This window comes from Rhinopithecus bieti, unplaced genomic scaffold (assembly GCF_001698545.2).
Source record: "Rhinopithecus bieti isolate Rb0 unplaced genomic scaffold, ASM169854v2 scaffold_31127, whole genome shotgun sequence".
Taxonomy (NCBI): Eukaryota; Metazoa; Chordata; class Mammalia; order Primates; family Cercopithecidae; genus Rhinopithecus; species Rhinopithecus bieti.
Window position 1 is genome coordinate 1,397,142 of NW_016813970.1, and position 25,447 is coordinate 1,422,588.

The window sequence follows — 25,447 nt, forward strand, 5'->3', positions numbered from 1 at the left end:
ATTCAGGACATAGGCATGGCAAGTGACTTCATGTCTAAAACACCAAAAGCAATGGCAGCAAAAGCCAAAATTGACAAATGGGATCTAATTAAAACTAAAGAGCTTCTGCACAGCAAAAGAAACTACCATAAGTGAACAGCAACCTACAGAAGGAGAAAATTTTTGCAAATCTACTCATCTGACCAAGGGCTAATATCCAGAACCTACAAACACTAACAATTACAAAGAAAAAAACAACAACACATCAAAAAGTGGACAGGATATGAACAGACATTTCTCAAAGAAGCATTCATAAGCCAACAGACACATGAAAAAATGCTCCATCATCACTGGCCATCAGAGAAATGAAATCAAAAACCACAATGAATACCATCTCATACCAGTTTAGAATTGGCAATCATTAAAAAGTCAGAACACAGGTGCTGGAGAGGATGTGGAGAAATAGAACATTTTACACTGTTAGTGGGATTGTAAACTAGTTCAACTATTGTGGAAAACAGTTATGGAGATCCTCAAGGATCTAGAATAGAAATACCATATGACCCAGCCATCCCACTCTGGGTATATACCCAAGGAATTATAAATCATGCGCTATAAAACAAATGCACACGTATGTTTATGCGGCACTATTCGCAATAGCAAAGACTTGGGAATCATACCCAAATGTCCCATCATGAACAGACTGGATTAAGAAAATGTGGCACACATGCACCATGGAATACTAATGCAGCCATAAAAAAGGATAGTTTGTTCCTTATGTAGGGACATGGATGCAAGCTGGAAACAATCATTCCAGCAAACTATCACAAAACAGAAACAAAACACCGCATGTCTCACCTAGGTGGAACTGAACAATGAGACCACTTGGACTCGGGAAGGAAACATCACACACCGGGGCCTATTATGGGGGGGATAAGGGGAAGGGATGGCATTGGTGTGTTATACATAGAATATGAGTTGATGGTGCTGACGAGTTGATGGGTCACACACCAACATGGCACAATATACGATGTAACAACCTGCACGTTGTGCACATGTACCCTAGAACTTTAAAGTATAATAATAATTTAAAAAATTTTAAAAAAACAAAACCTTTTTCTAGCCCATGAAATCAAAATTGTAGGAACTGGTTCCTGATCTACTCAACAGCAATGCATCTAGCCTACAAGTGACTGCCACAATCAGATCAAATGTTTGTTTTTCCATTCTATGCCTAGTGACTACTAGGAAAAAAGTCCTGATTTTATGTGGTAGAGTTGGAACTAAAACAAGCACAACTGACTTGTTTGTTTATTTGTTAAGTAGACACCTGGCTTAGACAATTAGGATAGCATCAGGACTTAGTAGTAGGATAGTATCAGGACTTAGAATGTACACAGCATCACATTTAGTAAATGCTTGTTGAAATAAAATTGACTCGCTTTGTTCAGGACACGTAAGGAACCCTCACGCAGTTCCCTCCTGCCCGCTGTGAGTCACATTCAGCCAACTGCCACCCAGCACAGGGCTACTCACTTTCTGTGAGTGAAAAGTAGCTCTTATAAAGGGATGGAGTATTAGAGCAATAATCTACTTATGAGCGTCTCAGTCTCAATTTTATTACTGACTTATTCTGTGACCTGAAATGGTCACTCAAGTGGACTTTCTATCCTACTTGCAGGTAATGAAAAGGTGGCAAATAACTGTTGTTGCCTAATAGTCTTAGTATGAGGACACTAGGCTGAATGAGGTATGTAAACATTATTCAGGAACACAAATTTCTTGACATAACTGTGGACTTCAAAAACTGTGAAGCTGAAACATTTTAATCTCAGGATAAACCCATTATTTAAGTTAAGGTACTTTTGAGAACAAATATGATTACTTCATTGAGGTATTCACACCAGAGTATTAAGACATTTTGGTTTTTGAAAAATCCATGTGCTTTCACTCTTTATCAGTTGAATAGTGTCTATTATAGTTAAGACTAGTCTATTAAACAATCTTTATATAAAATGATTTTATAGAAAAACTATTAAAATAAATGTCTTGTACAGAAAAGTTATAATGGGACAGAAACTATTATTAAACTCATTTTCAAGAATGATTCTCTACAAGAAATACTTTGTATGACCTTTGTTTGTGTAACCTTGTCAAGGTTACAGGGTTACCTGGACAATTTAGGTAACATCTCCCTGCTCCTCTACGCTATAAATAACAATAGAAGCTACCTCAAAGAATTAAATGTGGTAACACATGTATGTTAGCAGAGCAGGATACACAACAATCATCTGATAAACTTTAGCTAGTATTATATTCTTCTTATTATTATTGGCACACTTGAAGTATCAGTTGCAGAATACGTTAACAGCAAGAAAAAAGCTGTGAACAATCTCATATTGTTTTGTTCTATGATTAAGTTGCAAGTTTCCCTCAATTCATCTCTATCGTATCTTCCTGAGAAAACAGCAGAATATAAATAAGTTCAATCATTCTCCATCTCAAACCTTGTAAGACTCTCAGAAAAGCCTATCTGATCTCTAGCAAATCTATACCAACATCATGCACACAAGCGTGTGTGTGCACACTTGCACACAGACACGTGTGCACGTGCACACCCATACAAAGCAACGTGTCATTTTTAGTGAGATTCTCTATGAATTTCAATAACCATCTATAGATAAGGTTCATTATTTAAATTATATTTTATGGCAAGCATTGCTATAAACAATAAGAATGTTGCTTAAAAGCATGAGCCTAGCAGGCGGGCCATGTGGTTTCAAGTTTCAGCTCTACAATGTACAATTATTTATCTTTTCTAATCCTTGGCACCGTCATCTGTAAGACCTGCTTTATAGGGGAAAGACTGTAGTTAAACGAGGTGCTGCATGTAAAACACTCAGTGCAGGGTCTGTCACCTTGTCAATATTCATTAAATTTTAGCTATTATTACTCTTCATTACAGATGTTGTATTTTTCATCTCCAAAAGTTCTATTTGGATCCTTTTTATATTTTCCATTTCTCTCATCTTAAGGCTTGTGTTTTCTCTAAAATTTTGAGCACATAGAGAATATAATAAGTGTTTGAAGTCCTCATCTGTTAGCTCCGTCATCTGTTAGTTCCCTCATCTTTGTCATTTCCCAGTCTGGAAATACTTTGGTCATTAAACTGGTGCAATCATAGGACTCACCTTGTTTGCTTCTCTTCTCTCAGGGATGAGGGTCCTGTGCTCCCTACTGTTCAATGTCTAAAAATTGCTATTCCACATTTTTTGTCCAGTTTTCTAGTTGCTCAGGGTGGGAGGATAAATCCAGTCCACGTTACTCCATCTTAGCCAGCAGTTGAAGTCTTTGGCTATTATTATATCTGAAAGTCAGTCTTACTTATAAAGCGGTCCTCAACTGTAAGTCAGATTAAAAGGAGTAACAAATGTGAGACATTACAGACTGTACAGGTTTGTGTATGTGGTGATAGGATGTTATTAAATACATCTATCAATTTAAGCATGCACCATTTTCTTTTCTTTTGTTTTCACTTCTGAAAACATTTGATCTTTGAATTATTGACACTGGGCCAATCTTTATGAAAAGCCACAAGTTAGGAAGCTTTGTATAATTTAAAATCCTGCTTAAGGTGTGATTAAGGCTTTTGTGAATGACTTGGTAAATTAAAATTTTCCTAAAAGAAAAAAAATTGATTTTCTTTTGTTTTTTCTGAGCCATGCCATCTTCTGAATATTGAAAATTAGATTACTCTTACATAAATACATTGCAACTGTAATTGAACAACCTATGAGGCTGAAGTATTAAGATCCTCCCAGTGCAAGGTTTAATTTTTATTACACAGAATCATACGAATATTAAGCATTATTACATTGTTTAACATTAGATAAATTTGTAGAAAGTGTGTGTATGACAGAGAGTGTGTGTGTGTGTGTGTGTGTCTGTGTGTGTGTGTGTGTGTGTGTGTATAGGAGACCCAGGAAGAATATGCACACATGACAGGGAGAATTAAGCTCAATTTCTTGCTTAAATAAATATTTTATACTTGTTAATATGGTATTTAATCTTCAGGCTGAGAATTATAAATCCATGAGGGGAAACTGAGGAATTCAGACTTTAAAAAATGCCCTTGAAATGAAATTTAATCACTGCATTTTGAGACATATAAAATATACTGCAAAGTGTGAGATAGCACTACAAAATTTTTATTACATAGAAATCATTCAAATGAGAAACACCTCCTAGATTCGCAAACTGTAGTATATATGTCTAATAAAAATTACTCTTAAATCTTACGTTTCCCCTTTAAGACATTTATTGTTCCTGGAGAAAGCAATATTTTTTTCTTATTCCTAAATCTGTCTTCTATTAAACTAGGAAGTTCTATAAATCAGTGATAACTTTTTAGATATCAACCTCTTCATAATTATGTCCTCCAAATCCAGGTAATTATTTACATATTTTATACAGAAATAAATAGGAGAAAACATATGTTCCATTTGATTGGGGGAGGTATAAAGATTTAGACTATTTTTCAGCATTTGTGAAGTTTGGCTTTACACTCTTTTATATTACATTTGAATAATTAATTTATTTCACACAAAGAAACAAATACATCAGATGATGCTATGCAGTTCTGAAGGAAGAACATGTATTGCCAGGTAGGAACTGATATGGATTGTTTCAATATATGGCTTTCATTAAATATAATCCTCTACATGAGTTAGTATACCTGGAGTGTACTATGGCTATGATTTTAACTATCTAACGAATCAAAATGAATGTTTGGTTTTAGTCAAATCAAGCTCTGGGTATTCTGATGCTTTTGCTGTATTTCTCAACAGGAAGTGGGTAAACTTCCAAACAAGAATGATCTCAGATTAAGAAACAACACCAGCATCTCGAAGGCTGTCTGTTTGTACAATGAAATGACAGCAAACAGAGAGGCCTGCAGCTGTTTTCCTAGATGCCTACTCTGGGTGCCAGCCATCTGTGTTCATTTAGATGGTGTATGTGTGTGTAGGTAGGTGAAGGGAGGGGGAGAGACAGATCTCAGGTTGCAGGTCTGAGTGTGGTCTCTGATACAGAATGAAACCTCTGCCTGGTGCCTCTCAAACAAGACCCTCATCTGCTGGTCTCTCCAGAGAAGTAATTTCACCAATACCAGCTGCAAGGGGTATGTTTTGTGTTTTCTTTATTCAAAGTGAAAGATGTTAAACAGAAATTTTCAGAAGCACTTTTGTTTGGAAGAGGGGAAAGGAAGATCACGGGAACTGGAAAACATCCATGAAATTAGCCCTAAATCATGGCCAATACTGATCATTTCCTGACAAGCTGTCTATCAACCAAGCCACAACAATAGTTTATTCAAGGTCCTCTGGTGCTGACAGTGATAGAGTATTGTTAATTAAATGTTGGTATAATGGTGGATATTTTTAAATTTTAACTTTCATAACTGCAGTAGTGGCTAGAACAGCACTGTACTATCAGGAGTCCTCAAAATACATTGTTAATGTCTGCCTTACAGATTGCATTAACAGGAATTAGAAAAATATCAGTTTGAAGTAAAGTCCCTGAGAGCTTATTTGACTCACCTAAGAGCAGTGAAAGAGAACAGAAAGTAGAGATGCTTTCAGTCATGTTAGCTCCAAATTTGGTATTTATTTGTGAAAAAGTCTATCTAAATACAATGTCTATAAATAGGAGACGGAAATGAGCTAATTTGGCTGTGTGATTTTATTTATTCATTATTCATAACCAAAAAATTCTGGTTGCCTTTAATTAATGTTATATTTCACAACATTTCTATGGCCTGAAATATCATTAGAATATTCTTCCAATGCTATTCTCCCACCTCTCTCTTTCCCTCTTACTCTCTCTCCATCCCCTTCTCTCTCATTATCTCTCTCAGTTTTTGTAGCTCTCATTTATCTGACCTTCTGTGACATATTCATAAAATTTCACAATATTTCTATGGCCTGAAATATCATTAGAATATTCTTCCAGTGCTATTCTCCCACCCTCTCTCTTTTCCTTTTGCTCTCTCTCCACCCCCTTCTCTCTCATTATCTCTCTGAGTTTTTGTAGCTCTCACTTATCTGACCTTCTGTGACATATTCTGGTCTTAAACTTGAATTGGTCAATGTTGTGATTTTAACACCCATGTGCTAATGTAAGAGGAGGGCATGCCAGATTCTGGGGTTAACTTTCTGGATGTCATGTCTGCTTACAGAAAAATGATTTGTATTCCCAACTTAGTGTCAAATTATCCATTTATGAAATTATTATAAGGTGTAAAACTGTTCCTCCTAAGCCCTTCTCAGGGAAAAAAATCTTTTTATTAACTGGACAAAAAAGCTACTTGAGAAAAGCTCCCAAAATTTATAGTAGTAAGAACATTTCAAATTTCTTAGAATGCTGTGTTTCTAGGGTTTGCATGTAATCAAAATGCTTAGGAGAAGAGCAGGAACACTTATTAAGTATTTCACATATTTTGAGAATTATTTAAAATGAGAAACAGACTCACCTGGGTAGCATTTTGCCTTGAAAATTCACTGGCCCGAGTGTGTACACCACAATGCAAAAGATGCATAAGGAACTATTTAAGCTGAACTCTTTCTATTCTGGTATTTGACAACCACTACAAGAGATTTCTTCCTGGGTGTAAAGCAGTTTCTTCCTAAGGGCTCTGATAAACTCTGTCTCTACCTTTTGCAATTTGTGTCTTCCTGTTACTCTGTCTTATTTCATGAGCCAGCAAGCACATATCTGTCCAGACTCTTAGGATTCTCACAAAAAGTACAGGACAAAGATCCTATACTCAAGAAGCTTAGCATGTGGGAAGGGGGAAGCAAAACTAATACATGTAGGAAATAAATGGAGAACCTATATGTTCTGAAGAGCAATAGGAAATGGTTTTGAGAGATTAGTTGAGTAGAAAGCAATGGCATAGATTAGGGAAATAGCTTGGCTTATAAGACTAACACTGAAGAGAGCCCTTTCAGTAGAGAAGAAGGCAAGGAAGACATGTAAAATAATGTTGGACAGATGAGAGGGAATCAATTCATTTACTACCTTGAACTTGATGTCACTGTAGATTCTTGAGTGGGGAGTGACATGATGAAGCAGGTGTTTAGGAAAATCACTCTGACAATGATATTGGAGGTTTGGTAGGAAATGGTCTGGAAGCATGGAGCTGTATCAAGCAGCCTTTGGAGTGATCCACAGTGATCAGACTTGGGCTGAGGTTATGGCAGAGTTAATGAAAATAGCCCAATCTTGAGGATACTTTAAAGAAATAAACAATAGTATATGACAGACTATAGGAGAAGGGCACTGGTAAATCATCCAAGGTGACATCATGATCTCAAGCTTGGAAAGCTGGAAGAACGCTGGTATCACCCAGAGAAATGAAAAGGTTGGTAATTTGGATAGGAAATGCATTTTCAAAAAATTATAAAATGTATTTGAGAGTATGGTAGCTTCAATTAACATTCATATATATATATACACACATATAACATTCTAGGCCAGGCATGGTGGCTCATGCCTGTAATCCCAGGCCAAGGTGGGCAGATCACTTGAAGTCAGGAGTTCGAGACCAGCAGGGCCAACATGGAGAAACCCTGTCTCTACTAAAAATACAAAAATTAACTGGGTATGTGGCTCCAATCCCAGTTACTCGGGAGGCTAAGGCATGACAGCCACCTGAACCCAGGATGTGGAGGTTAGAGTGAGCCGAGATTGCGTTATTACACTCCACACTCCAGCCTGGGAGGCAGAGTGAGACTCCATCTCAAAACAAACAAAACGTTCTAATACTCTAGCATTCTTACTTTTGAATATGCAGCACAAATAATTGAAAGTAGGGATTTGAACAGATATTTGTACATCCGTGTTCACAAAGCAGCATGATTCACAATAGCCAAAAGATGGAAACAACCAAAATGTCCATTGAAGGATGAAGGAATAAACAAAATGGGGTGTACACACACACACACACACACACGAATATTTTCACCCTTAAAATGGAATGGACCAGGCATAGTAGCTCACACCTGTAATCCTAGTACTTTGGGAGGCCAAGGCTAGTGGATCGCTTGAGCCCAGGAGTTTGAGACCAGCCTGGCTAACGTGGCGAAACCTTGTCTCTACTAAAAAAAAAAAAAAAAAAAAAAAAATTAGTCGGGCATGGTGGCTCACACCTGTAGTCCTAGTCGCTCAGAAGGCTGAGACAGGATGACCACCTGGACCTGGGAGGCCAAGGCTCCAGTGAGCTGTGAACACACCACTGCACTCCAGCATGGGCAACAGAGTGAGACTCTGTCTCAAAGTAAAAGAAAGGAATGAAGCCCTGATACATGCTAAAACATGAATGAAGCTTGAGGGCATTATACTAAGTAAAATAAGCCAGATACAAAGGGACAAATATTGCATGAGTCCACTTACATGTGGTACCTATAGTAATCAAATGCCTAGAGACAGGAAGTAGATAGAGTTTATCAGGGGTTGCAGGGAGAGAGGAATGGAGAGTTACGGTTTAATGGGTACAGAGTTCAGTTTGGACAGATGAAAACATTCTGGAGACAATGGTGGTGACAGTTGCAGAACAATGTGAAAGTACTTAATGCCACTGAAATCTATACTCAACAACAGCTAAAATGGTTAAGTTTATGTTATGTATATTTCCAAATAGAAAAATGAGTGTCATAAAAAAAGGCCATGTAAACACTGAGGGCAAACCAAATAAGGGCTTCCAAGAAACAAGTGGAATCTGTACACCTGAATTCAAACTTATGAACTGCCACTTACTAACTGTGTGCCTCTTTTTCTTGTCTGTAAAAGGGTACAATGATGAGAACTAAAAGAAATAACCTGTAGCACTCCTTTTGTACTTGGTAGGTACTCCATAAATATCAATTTTCTTTACAGTTAAAAAAAAATTATGCTTCAGTTTGAACTTTTTCCCTGGACAGAATTAGACTTCAGATATATTACTGTGGATCTTTCATGCCAGAGAATAACTTCAAAGAAGAGGTGCAGCAGCTGTCAGAGAGCAAAGACATGCCTCGTTCATGCAGGAAGGGCACCTCTTTCCTTATGCAAAGACTGAAAAACAGGAAAACGTAGCAGTAAATATGGGACTGCCTTTGTCTGGCAGCTTCCCTTCCTGCCTGTGCCTCTAGCCCAAATCCCAGAAACATCTGTCACATACACTTGACTGTGTTTGGTTTTTATCTTAAAGAATCTTTATGACTAAATAAACTAATAAGACATGAGAAAACTTTCAAGTTCTCAGAAAGTTGACAGTTTGCTCAGAAATGCCCCAATGATTTCAGTTCTCTCAGTTCATTGGTAGAGAAGGAGGTTCAAGGGAGAAGTAAGACAATGTCATGTTAAAAAGCTAGCACTGCCTCTGGTTAAGAAAGAAAACTGGAAATTATCATAACTATTAGCATGTGGTTAGAAAGGATTTTAAAATATCATAAATGTTACAAAACCCTTAGATATTTTCATGACTTCTAAAACATTATTATGTTCCTGATTAATATAAGAAGAAATTTTTTTAATCAAAAAGGATGTCAAAGCCAGAATCCACTGATGAGAAAATACTTCCAAAAATCTAAATAAGTAACCAAACCTCTCTGCTTTAAAAGAAAAAAAAGAGATACCTCTGTAAAACAGAGGCAGCAACACAAAGCGAGATACATGAATTTAGACATTCATTACATTTGTATACCCCACATCAGTATCCTTAAAAACTGCAAGTAATCTCAGAGATCCTGTATGCTGGAGCTAAGACCAGAATCCAGGGCTCCTAATCCTGAGTTCAGTTTTGTGTTCCACTGTATCCACTGCCACTGCAGGGGGTCACAGAGTGGTCTTCAAAGAATCCCCCAAAACCACCCCCATATCCGATATTGGCATAACGGATCCAAAATAAAGCCATCTGGACAATTTTGATGGTGATCCTGAGATGCCACCTCATCCAAAATAAACCTCACTCGCTCTGATTTCCAACTGACTGACAATCCACACCACACCTTCCAATGTGACCACATTTGGCTTGGGCTTGTGGTTTGCATGTTAGTCCACCCCCACCCCGACCCCATGAATAATCACCTCTCCAACTGAAGCTCAGACGACAGGCATCCTGCCTCCTGCTTTACATCGCAAGCATTTTAAAGAGACGCCCTTGTGGTCTTAATTCCTGGAAAACAATCATTTACACTGTACAAAACTTAAAACTCTAGGGAGGCGGTTAAGTAATTTAGCATTTTTGTTTCATGTGAAAATGTTATTTCCAGTTCATAATGGGAAGTTCAAAAACATTGTTTCTTATCATTAAAAGCTCTCAGAAGTGTGTAATCTGGGCTATTTATAGGTATGTTCCCTATAAAATGCCCTGAGGAACAGAATACAGGTCTTTCTACAAAGAAATGCCTTCAATATCTTTTGTTGTTTGAGGAAAAGTTCTTTAATTTAGAGTTGAGTAGTCATAGAGATAAACACTTTAAAGTCCTTGGAATCTGCAGTTAGTTTAACAAGCTTTTAAGACAAATGAGGAGTGTTTTTCGTCTGTAACGTTGTGATGACTGTGAACTGGAAGTAGGGAGTATACAGCTCATCCATTCAAGAAATTTTTTTTCATCCCATTCTGTTCCAGACTCTTCAAGGCAGTTGGACACACATGGATCTGGCCCTCAGGGATCTTACAGTCAAGTCAGGGTTCTGTACAGGATTGAATAGTGTCTCCTCACAATACCCCTGCACAATTCATGTCCACCAAGAACCTCAGAATGTGACTTTACTCAGAATTAGGGTCTTTGCAGATACAATTAAGGCGTAAGTTAAGAAAAGGTCATACTGGATTAGGCTAAGACTTAAATCCAGTGGTTGTCATCCATATGAAAAGAGGAGAGGGCGCACAGACATAGAAACACACGGGCCATGTGCGTGTGAAAGTGGAGGCAGAGACTGGAGTGATACAATTACAAACCAAGGAAGGCCAAGTATTGCTGGCCACAGCTGGAGCTACAAGCAGCCCCCTCCCAGGAGCTTTTGAGGGATGGTGGCCTGCCAACACTTTGACTTGGTTCTTCCAGCCTCGACAACTGTGAGAGAACAGATTGCTGTTGTTTTAAGTCACTCAGTTTGAGATAATTTGTTACAGCAGCCCTAGCAAACTAATACAGGCTCCATCTTCAAACAGTCTGATTTAATTGGCCTGGGGTAAACTTGGGCATCAGTATTTTCATGAAAGCTCCCTAGGTGATTCTAATGTTTTAGAACCATCACTCTAGATTGGTAGCTTTCAAAGTCTTCATTAGCATCAGCATCAACTGGGAACTTATTACAAATAAAAATTCTCTGGCCCCACACAGGCTTCCCAAATTAAAAATTCTAGGGGTAGGGCCCAGCAATTTGTAGCTTAACAAGCATTCCAAGTCATTCTGATGCCGCTAATGTTTGAGAACCGTTGTTCTGGTTGATAGGGGATCCAGGGAGCAATGGAAAATAATCAGTGAACAAGAATGGAGCAAAGCCAATAGGCAGGCATATTTTAGAAAGTAAGGGAGGAGTGTTCATGTGTTCTCCTGGAGGCACAGTGACAGTACATCTGAAAACCTCAACATCATGCTTGGTGTTGCTTAGAGGTATGTGTCCAATCAATCATCTTCCAAGTGCAATTTTTGAAGACCTACTATTTTTAAATGTGAGGGCGGCCCTGACAATTTTCTTGCTATTCAGGTCTATAGCCACCCAGACTCTACATTAAGATTGTATCTGTACGCACATCCTAGGAGGCAGAGAAGGAGGGCAATCTCAACACCTGAGATGAAAAACTTCATTGAGGCCAACTTCTTTTCATTCAATTATTAGAAAACTGGCTCCCTTTGCCACTTCTTTTACCCACAGCCCAAAGAACAAAACAGGCCAATACATTTCATTTTGGCATGGAATTATGCTCCTTGCCAGAATCAAGCTATGTGAGGCTACAGTAACCACTAAGGATGGGGTAACTGGAAATTGCCCCCCTTGATGAAAAGCCTTGGTAAAATCCACATGGCTGGCAGTTGATACAAAAGAAAATATTAGATGTTATTTTTTTCAGAGATGAATGGTTTAAGAATCCAATTTAAATATTTTTATTTGTTTGCTTGATTTTCATGCTTCTGACCTCAAGCAGAAAGGCTTCCCTGGCAGCATTGACAAGATTCTTTCTCAAGTTGCTTGCATTGTAGTCACATGTTCAGCTCAGCTTTCTCTTATGCCTTTATGGCCCTAGTATTGCATTGTCAACTTAAGGTACCATTTCCACAAGCATCAAGGTAAAAAGTACTAATTTTTCTTATAACTCTTTCTCTTACTCGATCTAGATTTAGAAACTACCCTGACAGAAAGAATTAACTTCTCATTTCTAGCCAGTACAAGAGAAATTATTAAGTAGACCAAGTTTGTCTTTGAAGTCCCTTTCCGTTTCTTTTTGGGGTGCTCATCCCATGCACCCAGTGCCCACAAGCAGACGATTGCTCAGGACTCCCATCTAATTGGAGTGGTCCCTCATTTTTCAGATTTTTCTTCTTCTCTCATGTCTCATAGTACATTGGTCTTGTGGATTAAGAAGACCATGCTCTCCCTTGGTTAACAATAGGGATAATGGGTTGATGATTGCTATTTGTTAATTAGCTGAGGTTACCCTTACTAGATAAAGTAATATTTTAACCCACATGAAGTACAGACGTCTTCTTACAAGAGGAAATGCGAATGATAAGAACAGCAAGCTCTTGCAGGCATAGCTTGGGGACATCTGCCTGGAGTCCTTACAGAGTTGCCCCAACTGGCTGGTAGCTCATTGATGTCAAAATCAGCTAGTGTGTTTGTTAAATGAAATGTAGACTATTGCATTCCACCCTAGACCTTCTGAATCAGAGTCTCAGTGGTTGGCACTCAGGAATCTGAATGTTAACAACTCTCCTGATTATTTTTTGGTGCACTGGAGTTTGAGACTCTCTGGTGTCATGGAAAGATCCCCAGATTCAGAGTTGGCAGGCCTGATTTTTAATCTCATCTTCACCATGTGCCATGTAGTCCTGGGCAAGTCGTGCCTCTGGTTTTGGGATTTAGTTCCTTTACTGTCACATGCAGGTAAAAATACTTGCCATGTCCACCTTAGAGAATAGTTATAAGGCTCAAATGAGTTAAAGCCTCCAGACTGCCCTTTGTATTACAGGGCTGGCACTAGAGTAAGGAGAGTTGGACACTCACCTTGGGGCACAAAATTAAAGGGGGTCCCAAAAAACCCATAATCAAGATAAATGATATTATAATGCAATATTTTAAAATAAAAATTAGTGCATAAAAGTCCATAATGATCAAAACATCAACACTTGTGATGTTTTGGGTTAGTGTTACTAATTTTTTTCTTTTGGCCTCAAATTCATAGTATAGCATGACATTGTTACTAATATTTATTTTAAAAGTTGATGTTGTGTTTACTGTAGATATTTTGCACTAGTTTTGATTTTTAAAAAGTGCTTCCATCGAAATATTGTTTTCTTGATTAATTGATTGCTGTGTGGTACTCCCTTAAAATCTGCACCTTGGGTTGGTAACTCACTGGTCTCTCTCTAGTCCCAGCCCTATAATCTAGAATAGGTTGTGCAGATGCATGTTGTTTTTACCAGGCTTGGACTCTCCCAGCTCCAACATTTCCTCAAACAGTTGCATGCTCACGTCAAAAAGCCCTGCTGGCATCCTAGCTAAATTCTGCCTGTTGAGTGGTGGGAATGTGGTCCTAAGAACATAAGGCAGGCATAGGCACGCGCACCGTGCTTTTCAGGGGCCTCCCTTTCCCAGGGGCACAGAAGAAGAACTCTTCATTGGGATATTTGGTGTGAGAACCAGTTTAACTGGTGTAACTGGAAAATTTGCCTTTGTTTAAGGAAGAACTCCTCCTGCAACTACACACCCATCCCAGAAAAGTTTGGATTTGCAAGTTGCCTCATGTGTAGCTTTTTCTTTCAAAGGCTACTATTATGTACCAAGGTTACCAAGTCCTCTTGTGCTGGAGGCAAGAATAAGTGACACCCAGACTGGGTAGCTGGTAACCAGGGAATGGAATGATTAAAAAGAGGCCTGAGGGTCGGGGAGAGGGGTGATCTACTGAGCAGAAAGAAGCCCCTGCTCTTAAGCTGCTTTTGGTTTCCCCACCTCACTCAAGGAGGCTGCTTAAAATCCAGTAATGAGAAGACACAGGGCCAGGTGGAACAGGTGCCCACTTCCTCACCTCCTGCCAACCTGAAAGGTCTAGGATAATACCTTTAACTTCTTTTATAGGACCCCAATATTTGTGCAGTGTTTGCTGTACAAGGAGGAAAAATGGGAAGAAAGCATGGCATAAAAAGAGGGAGGAGACCCAGCATGAGAAACCCAGCTCAGCAGGCCAGAGGACCCTGGATCCATGAGAGTAAGCATCCAGCCTTCGCAAAGCAACGGATAAACTTAGAGATGCCCAACTCTGGAGTGATAACAGAGCGAGCCTGGGTGTAGAGGTAAGCAGATGACAGCCACAGAAGGAAAAAAAAAAAAAAAAAGGTAGAAAAAAAATTAACTCTCTAAGTCTTTGACACCAGATACTAAAACTAAAGACCAACAACATTGTGACATTCTCAACCATGATATTTACACATGATATTTTCCATTCTTCCAATTCTTCCCTGGTCCATACATAATTATTTTTAGAATAAAGTGTTATACAGCTTATCACATATCAGAAAAACCTTGGTGGCTGTGGTAAGTTAAACAATGTCCCCCTCACCCCCCATAAAAAGTCCACATTAGAATCCCTGTACACTGTGAACATGTTGGCTTACAGAGTAAAAGAGATTTTGCAGATGTGATTAAGAATGTAGAGATGGGAGGCCAGGCATGGTGGCTCATGCCTGTAATCCCAGCACTTGGGGAGGCCGAGGCGGATAGATTACAAGTTCAGGAGTTCAAGACCAACTTGGCCAACATAGTGAAACTCCATCTCTACTAAGAATACAAAAAATATGGGGCATGGTGGCATCCCAGCTACTCAGGAGACTGAGGTAGGATAATCGCTTGAACCCAGGAGGCAAAGGTTGCAGTGAGCCAAGATCACACCACTGCACTCCAGCCTGGGCGATAGAGTGAGACTCCACCTCAAAAAAAAAAAAAAAAAAAAAAAAAAAAAAAAAAAAAAAAAAAAAAAAAGAAGGTAGAAATGGGAAGATTAGCTTGGTTTATCTAGGTGGGCCCAGAGCAATCACAAGGGCCTTTATAAATGGAGGCAGGAGGCTCAGAGTGAGTAGAAGGAGTTGAGAAGATTAAAGCAAGAGGCTGGAGGGATTGAGAGAGGGGCTTCTAGAAGTTGAAAAGTCAAGGAACCCCTGAAGCCTTGAGAAGGGATACAGTCCTGCTAACACCCATGTTTTAGGCTTCTGACCTCCAGAACTGTAAAAGAATCAATTTGCCTTGTTTTAAGCCACTAAAATTATGGAGATTTGTTACAGTGGCAATAGGAAACCAATACAGTTGGTAATGGGTTAACACTGGTCATTCTGACTTTAAAAAATTTTTGCCTAGACTTAATAAGCAATGACCTTGTCTTGCAAGTAATTTGGTGGCAAATGTTCAAAGCTGGCAAAACATTTACTTAGCTGTGTATTTGGAGGACCTCAAAGTTTGTTTGAGCTGAACATGGCATAGTGCACAGGCCTGACACTTAGGCAGCACCCAGGTCAGTGCTATATACTATGAGGCACTTAATAAATGTTTTTTGTCAGTCTCAACAGGAATAACAGCTGACTATGGGTTATGGTGTTCCCATTTCCACCAGGGTAAGACAATTTAGAAAGTTGGATTCCAGAGACTTGAATCATGAAATCTAATATTTACAGCTCCACCTCAAGAAAAAAGAATTGGGCAACGTAATGGAACAAAGATATAAATGGATATAAATGAGTAACTTTTCTATATGGTGAGAGGATTTTTAAGGATACCAATGAAATGGAGTCATTTGGAAGGGTTAGGATTTGGGAGGCACTTTTTGGTAAGTGAGTGGAATAACTCCTTGTCAATTCCATGCTGGCTTCTGCATCTACTTGTGGCTATGCCTTTTCTGTTCATAATGGTTATGGCACTGATGTGTTTATACTTTCCAGTGGAGTCTGAATCAGCAAGGTTTATACACACACAGATAATTCAAATCCATAAAGCCATGCCTGTGATTCTCTTCAGGTGTTTACTTAGAGTGAGGCACATGTAGCCACACTTAGCATTTTACCTTATGGTTTCTGGCTGTCTTCTCTGATTCACATGAAGAGCTGCTCATTCATCTTCACAGTTAGAGAGATGCCACAGTTTGATGTGTCTTTGAAAAAGAACTTCACTCTATAGAGAGTTAAAGTCATTGTGGTGAAGATGAAGTTGAAAACAGGCATATGATTTTCAGATTCCTTTCTAAGCAGTGACCACAGGCAGGAAGGAGAATGTACTCAGTGGCTACATAAGTACACTCTGTAGGGCATAACCTCTGGACCTATTCTGCCAGCGATTGCATCCCACATTGCCACTTACTAGCTATCTTTTCTTGGGGAACTTACTTAACATTTGTACCCTAGTTTTCTCATCTCTAAAATGGGGATGATTGGATCTACCCCACAAGGTTGTTGTGAAGATTGCATAAGTTAATATGCATGAAGTGTAATCAAATGATTCCTGGCCCACAGCATTTATCATTCTTCTTCATGGGTCCTTTACTTTTCCCACTGCTCTACTGAGCCCCGCACCATCCTTGGTGCCAGCACTGTGAAGATTGTTCTTGCCTGCCTGGCTGCCATTTAGGTGATCTCTACAATCTGGCCCCAGCAGAAAGAACTTGCTGGCAGCATATCAATAGCAGAGATGGAAGTCTGGTCATATGGTGTCCACATCTATTGAAGTAATCATGCTGATACCAGTTATCCCTGGCTCTCTGTCTTCAAGGCACATGGTAGAACTATACTTCCTAGCTTTCTGTGTGGCTGGGTGGGTCACATGACAAGTGCAGACAGATGAGTTATGACTAGAAGCATTTAATTGTTAATACATATTCTAGTGCTCTTTCCTTCTGCCATCACAACTGACGATGTTTCAGACAGTGACTTCTCCACCATGCTGGTTCCAGAGTGAAAATAGAGCCCAGCAGAGTCTGTAGCTGAATACAATACGGACACGTAGGGTGAATGAGAAAAAGCTTTTGTTGGGTTTAGCATCTGAAGTTTGATGGTTTGTTACTACTGCAGCACATCCTTACCTATGCTAACTAATATGATTATCATTGACTAACCTGACAACAGAAGAATCTTTCCACTTCTACTGTGATGAGGAACAGAGTTTTACCTGTTATATCTTATTATTAGATAGCAGCAGCCTCTGGAAATAATTCTATCTCTACCATTTCTTACCCATGTGGCATAAAGCCAGCTACTAAACCTCTCCATGTTTCAGTTTTCCCTTTTAAAAGTGGGAATAAAAAGACCTTTCTCATGGAGTTATTGATCAAATGAAATAATTAAATAACGAGTATTTAAATTTAAATGAAAATTCAAATGAAATAATGCCTATGAAGTAGTTATCCAGTCCATAATATCCTCAGTAAACAGTAGTTGGTCTTACTAACACAAAGGAAATTGACAAAGCCATGCCATTTTTCCAAAGCAGTTTCTAGGACCATATTATCTCAAAAAATCCCAACTTTCCACTGTAAATTTGAGCTGTAAACAGGTTAATCCATTGCAATGGCCTGTTCATCCTTCTTGTTAGAGTTTAGCTATCAGTCATCTTGTTGCTGAGAACAAAGCCAGCCTAGTTGTTTGTAAGCAGGCCTCTACAGAGACAGAAACTGTCTTGTATTCATTTGAATATCCTCTACTGCATCTAACACTGTGCCTCAGCTATATTTCTGGATCTTTATTTGTTTTGAATGCTTCTTATGTTTAATTTCTGCCATCTCCTTTAGGAAAACAATGTAATCCTTCCTCCAACGCTCATGGTATAAGCCTCCATGACTGGGCAACATTTGCCCCCATGTTTAAAGAATGTAGTTCTGTAAGGTTCGTTGACCATCTGACAGGAATTCCTGCACCAAATGGTCAGTCAGTGAAGCTCTCTTTCCACTGGCAACTTTATCAAGAAAGTAAGATACAAGACTGTATGTAAGGTATATTCTCCTATGTGAAATCAAGGGACAGAAAATAACTGGAAGAAAATATTCCAAAATATTAGCAGTAGTTTCTCTCAGAATGTGATGTATACATTTGGATGGGTGATATATAAAGTACTTTTCGTAGACCTGGGCAAGAGATGTTTTAGAGGGTACCACATACCACAATCACCCACAAATAAATGTATTAAAGAACACACAGATGCCTTTATCACTCAGGATGTGGCACTCAGAGCTGGTCCAGCATAGTCTATAACACTTAACATCACTCTCATGACCACACTGTTCAGGTCCTAGGGAAATGTACCTCTGTATTTCTTCCCTGTATCCTTAAAAGAAAAGCTGACCTAATTTGAAAGTTGATAAAAATCAGAGATTATGACGATGTTGCTTCAGACTTCTTGGAGGATGTAAGAGAAAAATAGTACTGGGTTATGAGAAGAACAAAACTTATCAAATTCCTCCCTGAAGATAACATAAATACAATAGATTCTTTTACAACAAAGTGTCATTTCTCAATAATGCCAAGAATCCTTTTTCATGCTTCTCTTCTTGTTCACATTCCTGTTTCCCATGCTACTCAATTAGCATAATATTCAGAAAAGTTGCAGACGGTGATTTAGGAACACTTTGTAATATTAACATTTCATATTACCCTTAAATTTGTATGCATGCATCATATGTGTATCATGGTACCAATTCTTTATATTGGTAACTAGGTGGACATAGAGTGTTTACAATGTGAATAGTGTTATCTCTATAAAAACAAGATTTAATTAAAATGTTAATATATGAAATGAAATTTTGGCATATATTAATTATAACTTGAATTTTACCTTTTAAAGTTAATAGATCATTTTGAATATTTTAAAAGACTTTTGTAAACATATAAAATAACTTTTAGATTTTATTTTCTATTTAATTTATATATTCTCATTAAAATATGTTTAAGTATACTTTGAATATAATTGCAATTTTAAAGCCTTCAGAGAATTACAATGAGTTGAAAACAAATTATGTAAACATATTGATTATAACAATGAAGTAGTTTTTCTGAAATAATGGCAAGAAAACTTAATTGATGGAACAAATACAAATTTATAAGTTATGTATGCATTTTATTACTCATTCAACCATCACAACCCATAGACAGAAAAGCCAGATGTGTGCAATAATAACTTTAGCAGACATTTTGCCAGCCCTCAGATATATAAAAACTGTAGCTTTACATATATCCTTTAGTTTTTGTCACTATAAGGTATATTTGTCAAGGTAGGAGGATAAAATATATTTTATATAATAGTTTATAATAAAGAACTAAAATCCCCTCCAAGTGTCAGCTTCAACAATCCCTTTGGGTCTATTTGTTCAGACTGGAGTGTCCAGCCAGTCTCCCATTCCAGACGAAATAGAGATTAAAGCCCAGATTGTCCCCAAATGGCAGTATCCCTGACCTCGTGGCAGGACAGAAAGAAGGCAGCCTGCAGGAAGTGACTGATTCACCATGAAACAGTGGTTTCACCAAAAGAGAGACCTCCCAGCAGCTCCAGGCCAGAATTATAAAGTACTTTAAGAGCCAGCTCCACAGGAAGAGGGCCAATTATGTCCCCAGACTGACATGGTACAAAAGAATAGCAGAAAGATACAACCATGGGGAAAATTGAGCCCCACAAATAAAGTCTCTTGTGGTGAGTTTCCTTTAGTTTCCCCAGCCCCAACACTCAGATATGCTTAAGACAAAAAGTCCTTGAACTTGACAGACAGCTGAGAGCACCGATTGTCTCAAGAGCAGAGATTCTTTGGAAATGATACGGTGTAAACACTGTCAAATGGCTCCCTTTGCATTGAACTGCAATCTCCAGCTATAAAGGCTGCCAGGACCAGCAGGGGCAAAGCTCTGAGCCGTCCCTCAAAACACCAGGCTTCTGCTGTCTGAGGGCTCCTGGACTTCCTAAGGACAGAGGCCTAGGAAGCCCAGGTTTGGGATACGTTTTTTCGGAGGAATCTCCAGGCACAATACTCAGAGAAACAAGCAGCCAGTGAAGAAGGTTGTGCGGCCCCTGTTGGGAAGGTTACTAAGCAGGGGGACCTTAAGGTGAAGACAGCTGGGCTTCTCTGCTTTTTTTTTTTTTCAACCGTCTTTCTCAAAGCTTAGCTGGACAAAGCCCTGCTGAAGCCAGAGGTGGGCCCATGGATGTGTATCTTCTTCTGGGACCGAGCTGCTGGGAAGCATCTCACTTGAGAGAAATTATAAATGTTCTACCCTCCTCAGAATTCCAGATTGTTTCTAAAGGCGGCAGTGCAACCTAGATGGATTCTCAGGTAAAGCGCCCAATCAGAAATCGATCTGGGAAGCTGGTGTTAATTCACGAAGACACGATTACTGGATACTGAAGAACTGAATGCTGCTCAGACCTCACTGAAAGTTCACACATTTGAGAAAACCTGGCATACTCTACCCTGACTTGCCATATGCACATATTCACAAAATGTCCAAGGTCTGGTACTATCAATGTTCAGGTTATTCATTGCTGTCCTCATTTATCAAATACTTATTTAGTGCCTGAGGATTAAAACACAGGAATGTGAAGAATCACAATATTCTTGAGCCCTTAGATTTTTTTAGGTGTTTGAATAAGGCCAGGTTCTGCTATAGGTGGAATAAAGTAAAATTCAGTTTGACAGGGGACGGAGGGTATAGACAACTTCTCTGTGCCCTAGACCATTGAAAACACCAAAATTTGTATTCCAAATTTTAATATGGAAATGTGGTCTGGCCTGATTTTCTTCCTTGTGTTACTGCTTTAATCTAATCCTTCTGTAGCAGCAGTCCCCAGTGCAGAGGTTGTACTAGTGAATATGTTTGGGGAGTACATAGAGGGAGAAATGTGGCTGTTCTCTGTGTGTGTTCAAAGCTTTTGACGTTAAAAAACACACTCTCTACTCTGTGGCTTTTCCACTTACGAGACTTGCTCAGGCCTTCTGTGTCCCTTTCCAGGCGTCTGCTCACATTTGTCCTCCATGAAATGTCCTCCAGTCTCTGTCCAGCTCTGTTTCTTGCACTTGGTGCCCTATTTATACATCAAAAAACCAGTAAAGCTGCCCAGGAGTACTGATCTCTAATGCCAAGAATAAAAAATCACAGTAAAATGTATAGCTAATTTTTCCTGTTTTTAATGTGCCAAGTGCTTTACTTTCTGTTTCATTTTATATTCACAATCTTTGCCATTGTTCTAATGAGGCACTGAGGTCACGAGACTGGCCCGAGATCACATTGCTGGAATGCAGCACATCTAGGATTCAAAACCAAATCTCTTTGACCCCCAAACCTGTGCTCAGAGTTAAAATGCTGTGTGGTCTCCTCTAAGCCCCTTTAACACTCACTGTCTCCAGTTATGTCCTCTTTTCCATTCCTAATATGATCTGTCTTCTGTTCTTAATACACGCAGCCAGAATTTTGTCCCTTTTCAAAGTTTCTTAAGAGAACTAATCTTAATTGTTGATCAATGTTTTCTATTTCTTTAATTTTCAACCTGATCTTTTATTTCCTTTGACTTAGGTTCTTAAGACTTATTCTGCTGTTCCTGTTTTTAATTTCTCAAGTTTGATTAGTTCATTAATCTCTACCTTTCGTCAATATGAGCACTCAGGTAATACATTTTCCTCTACGTACAGCTTTTCTTCAAGTTTTGATATTTAGTCTTGTTAATCATTCGATTCCAAGTATCTTCCATTATGTTAATTCTATGATGCAGAAATTATTTGAGGAGTTTTTAAACTTACAAGTATGCATTTCTCTAACTTAATTGTAAGAATATAGAATGTATGATACCAGACTTTTGTGTCCTAGCACATGGTCACTTTTCATAAATTTTCTGTGTGCTTGGAAAAAATACATATTTACCAGTTGTTGAGCAATGTTCTTATATAGATTCATCTTATCAAATGTGTTGGTGGTATTGTTTGGTTCTATATACTTTGCAATTTTTGTCTTTTGATCTTTTAATTATTGTAATAGAAAAATGTGTTAAATTTCTCACAATGGTGGTGAATTTAGCAACTTCTTGTAGTGTAATCAGAATTTCCTTTTGATGGAATAAATCTCTGTTTCTAAGTTGATATACACCTAGAATGGTTAAAGCTTCCAGTGAATTACATCATTCATCATTATGTAGGGACTACCTCCACTAATATTTTTTGCCTTATAGTTTATTGTGCCTGATATTAATTACTTTCTCTTCACCAGCTTTCTCTTAAGCAGTATTTTCCTAGTATTTTTGTTGTTGTTGTTAATCTTTTAATTTTAAACACTTCTGGTGGAATGTCTCCATATTTTAGGTGTCCCTTTGGGGAAAACATAACTGAACTGGATTTTATTTTTTAATTTGGTATGATAGTCATTACCTTTTAACTAGAAAGTCTAACCTATTTACTCTTATTGTGAGTTGTGATATATTTAGTCCATGTTATCATTTCTTCAATCTTATCATTTTGGTTTATTTGTTTTTTTCTGGTCGTGTTCTTTCCTGCCTCAATTTAAAAATGTGTTCCATTTTATTCTTTCTATTAGTATAAAAATTATAAATTTGATTTCCCTTCTTTAATGATTTTCTATAAATATTAACATTAATATTTAAGTTAAGTCCATGTCTTTGCATTCTCTTGGAATACTAAGACTTTTTTTTTTTTTTTTTTTTTTTTTTTTGAGACGGAGTCTCGCTCTGTTGCCCAGGCTGGAGTGCAGTGGCCGGATCTCAGCTCACTGCAAGCTCCGCCTCCTGGGTTTACGCCATTCTCCTGCCTCAGCCTCCCGAGTAGCTGGGACTACAGGCGCCCGCCACCTCACCCGGCTAGTTTTTTGTATTTTTTAGTAGAGATGGGGTTTCACCATGTTAGCCAGGGTGGTCTCGATCTCCTGACCTCGTGATCTGCCCGTCTCGGCCTCCCAAAGTGCTGGGATTACAGGCTTGAGCCACCGCGCCTGGCTGGAATACTAAGACTTTATAATGCTTTCATTATAATGATACCACCACTCCATAAACAAATAATATGCTATTTCTGCTTATTTTTTTTAGTTTTACATGTTAAGCATTTATTATTATTTTATACAGTTCCTATTTATTTCAATATACTGACATTTTTAACATTTATTCTTACATATTGGGGCTTTCCTATGGGACCGTATTCTTTCTTTCTAATGCACTTTTTCTAGATGTTTCTTTAGTAAGATGTTGCTAGTACATGGACACAAAGAAAAGAACAACAGACACTAGGGCCTCCACCAGGTGGAGGACAGGAGGAGGGTAAGGATCAAAAAACTAACTATCGGGTACTATGCTTATTACCTGGGTAACAAAAGAATCTGTACACAAAACCCCTATGACATATAATTTACTATTATAACAAACGTGCACCTGTACCCCTCAACTTAAAATAAATGTTTAAATAAACAAATAAATAAAAAGATGTTGATGGTAAGCTTTCTTTTTTTTTAAATCTCAAAATGACCTTAATTCAACCTTGTTCAAAAGAGGTAATTTTACTGGGTATACAATTCTTTTCCTTTCTTTTTTCTTTTTTTTTTGTAGAGATGGGGTCTTGCTATGTTGCCCAGTCTTACCTTGAACTCCTGGCCTCAATTGATCCTCCCCACTTGGCCTTCCAAGTGCTGGGATTACAGATGTGAGCCACTGTGCCCAACCTACAGTTATTTTCTTTTAGAAATATGTAGAAACATTCCACTCTCCTCTGGCCTCACTGCACTCTAGAGAAGTCCCTCTATAAGTAATAGCAATAATAAGCAATTAAAGTTTTTTTTTTATAGTGTTGCAATGTGCCAGGGACTATTTTTGGCTGTATTCATACACGCTGTCATTTAATTTTCATGTCCATACAATGGAGTAGGTACTATTGTAGGTCGAGTATCCCTTATCCAAAATGCTTGGGACCTGAAGTGTTTTTGATTTAAGATATTTTTGGATTTGGGAATATTTGCACTTACATAATGATATGTTATTTCATTTATGTTCATTTAAGTTCAATTATGTTTCATATATACCTTATACAAATAATCTGAAGGTAATTTTATACAATATTCTAAACAATTCTGTGCATGAAGTACATGAAACAAAGTTTTGACTGCATTTTGACTAAAACCCATCACATGAGGTCAGGTGTGAAATTTTCTACTTGTGGTGCTCAAAAGCTTCCGATTTTTGAGTGTTTTAAACTTTCAGATTAGGGACACTCTACTTGCATTGCTATTGCCATTTTATAGATGAGGAAACTCGGGAAATTAGTTTGTTAGTGATAGAGCCTAGATTTGAATCGAGGCAGTCTGGCTTCAGAGTCTGTATCCTTAACCATTACACTGGCAGCATTTCTGACTTATGTCAAGTAGAACTTTTAATTTTTACTTCTTGGGATTTGTGTAACTTCCCACATTTTATGTGACCTGTTATTCTATAGTTCTGGAAGTTTCTCAGACATTATCACTTCACATATTGGCTTTTCTTTATCCTTTGAAATATCCAGTAGACATATGTGAAAGCTTATTAATCCCTCATATTTTTCGCATTTCTAATCTTTGTCTAAAAAGCATAATAGTCTCTTCAGTTGGAGTTTCTGTTGCATCATTTTTTCTTTTTTTTTTTTTGTTTTGTTTTGTTTTGTTTTTTGTCCTGATTGGCTTAACCCATTGCTTATCTAATTTAATTACTATATTTTTAGTTCCAGAAATTGTATTTAGTTGGTTTTAAAATTAGCTTGGTACTTTTATAGTCTCTTCTTGTTTTCTTGGTTATATTTTTAATGGTGTCTTTAATTTATTTAAGTGTATCTCATACAGTTATTTTATATATTTATCCAATAATTTTAATAGCTTTGGTCTGTATTGTTTCTGCTAACTTTCTAATGGTGACTTCTTTCCTCATATATGTTTTAATCTTGCCTGTGTTTCCTGGAATAGTAATTCTTTTAGACCTAAGTTTGGGTAGGTTTCTTCAAATAGAGTTTTCACATTGACAGCAGTTTAAAAAGACAAAGAGTGAGATTATATATTGATAAAAGGCCTTGTCCAACAGGAAAACATGACAATCCTAAATATATATGCACCTAACACTGGAGCTCCCAAATTTATAAAACAATTACTAATAGACCTAAGAAATGAGATAGACAGCAACACAGTAATAGTGGGGTACTTCAATATTCCACTGACAACACTAGATAGGTCAT

The 25,447-nt window shown here is 38.0% G+C and overlaps 1 protein-coding gene across 1 annotated transcript in view; it reads left to right on the forward strand.

The window, feature by feature from the left end:
* Positions 1–4,631: 4,631 nt before the first annotated feature.
* The window catches only part of LOC108513517 (putative uncharacterized protein C7orf76), a 28,221-nt gene continuing 7,405 nt past the window's right edge, over positions 4,632–25,447 (forward strand). The window contains 6 exon segments of the mRNA XM_017849296.1: positions 4,632–4,643; positions 14,323–14,537; positions 15,909–15,935; positions 16,759–16,810; positions 16,812–16,920; positions 18,011–18,187. Of these exon segments, the coding sequence (XP_017704785.1) occupies positions 4,632–4,643; positions 14,323–14,537; positions 15,909–15,935; positions 16,759–16,810; positions 16,812–16,920; positions 18,011–18,187 (592 nt within the window).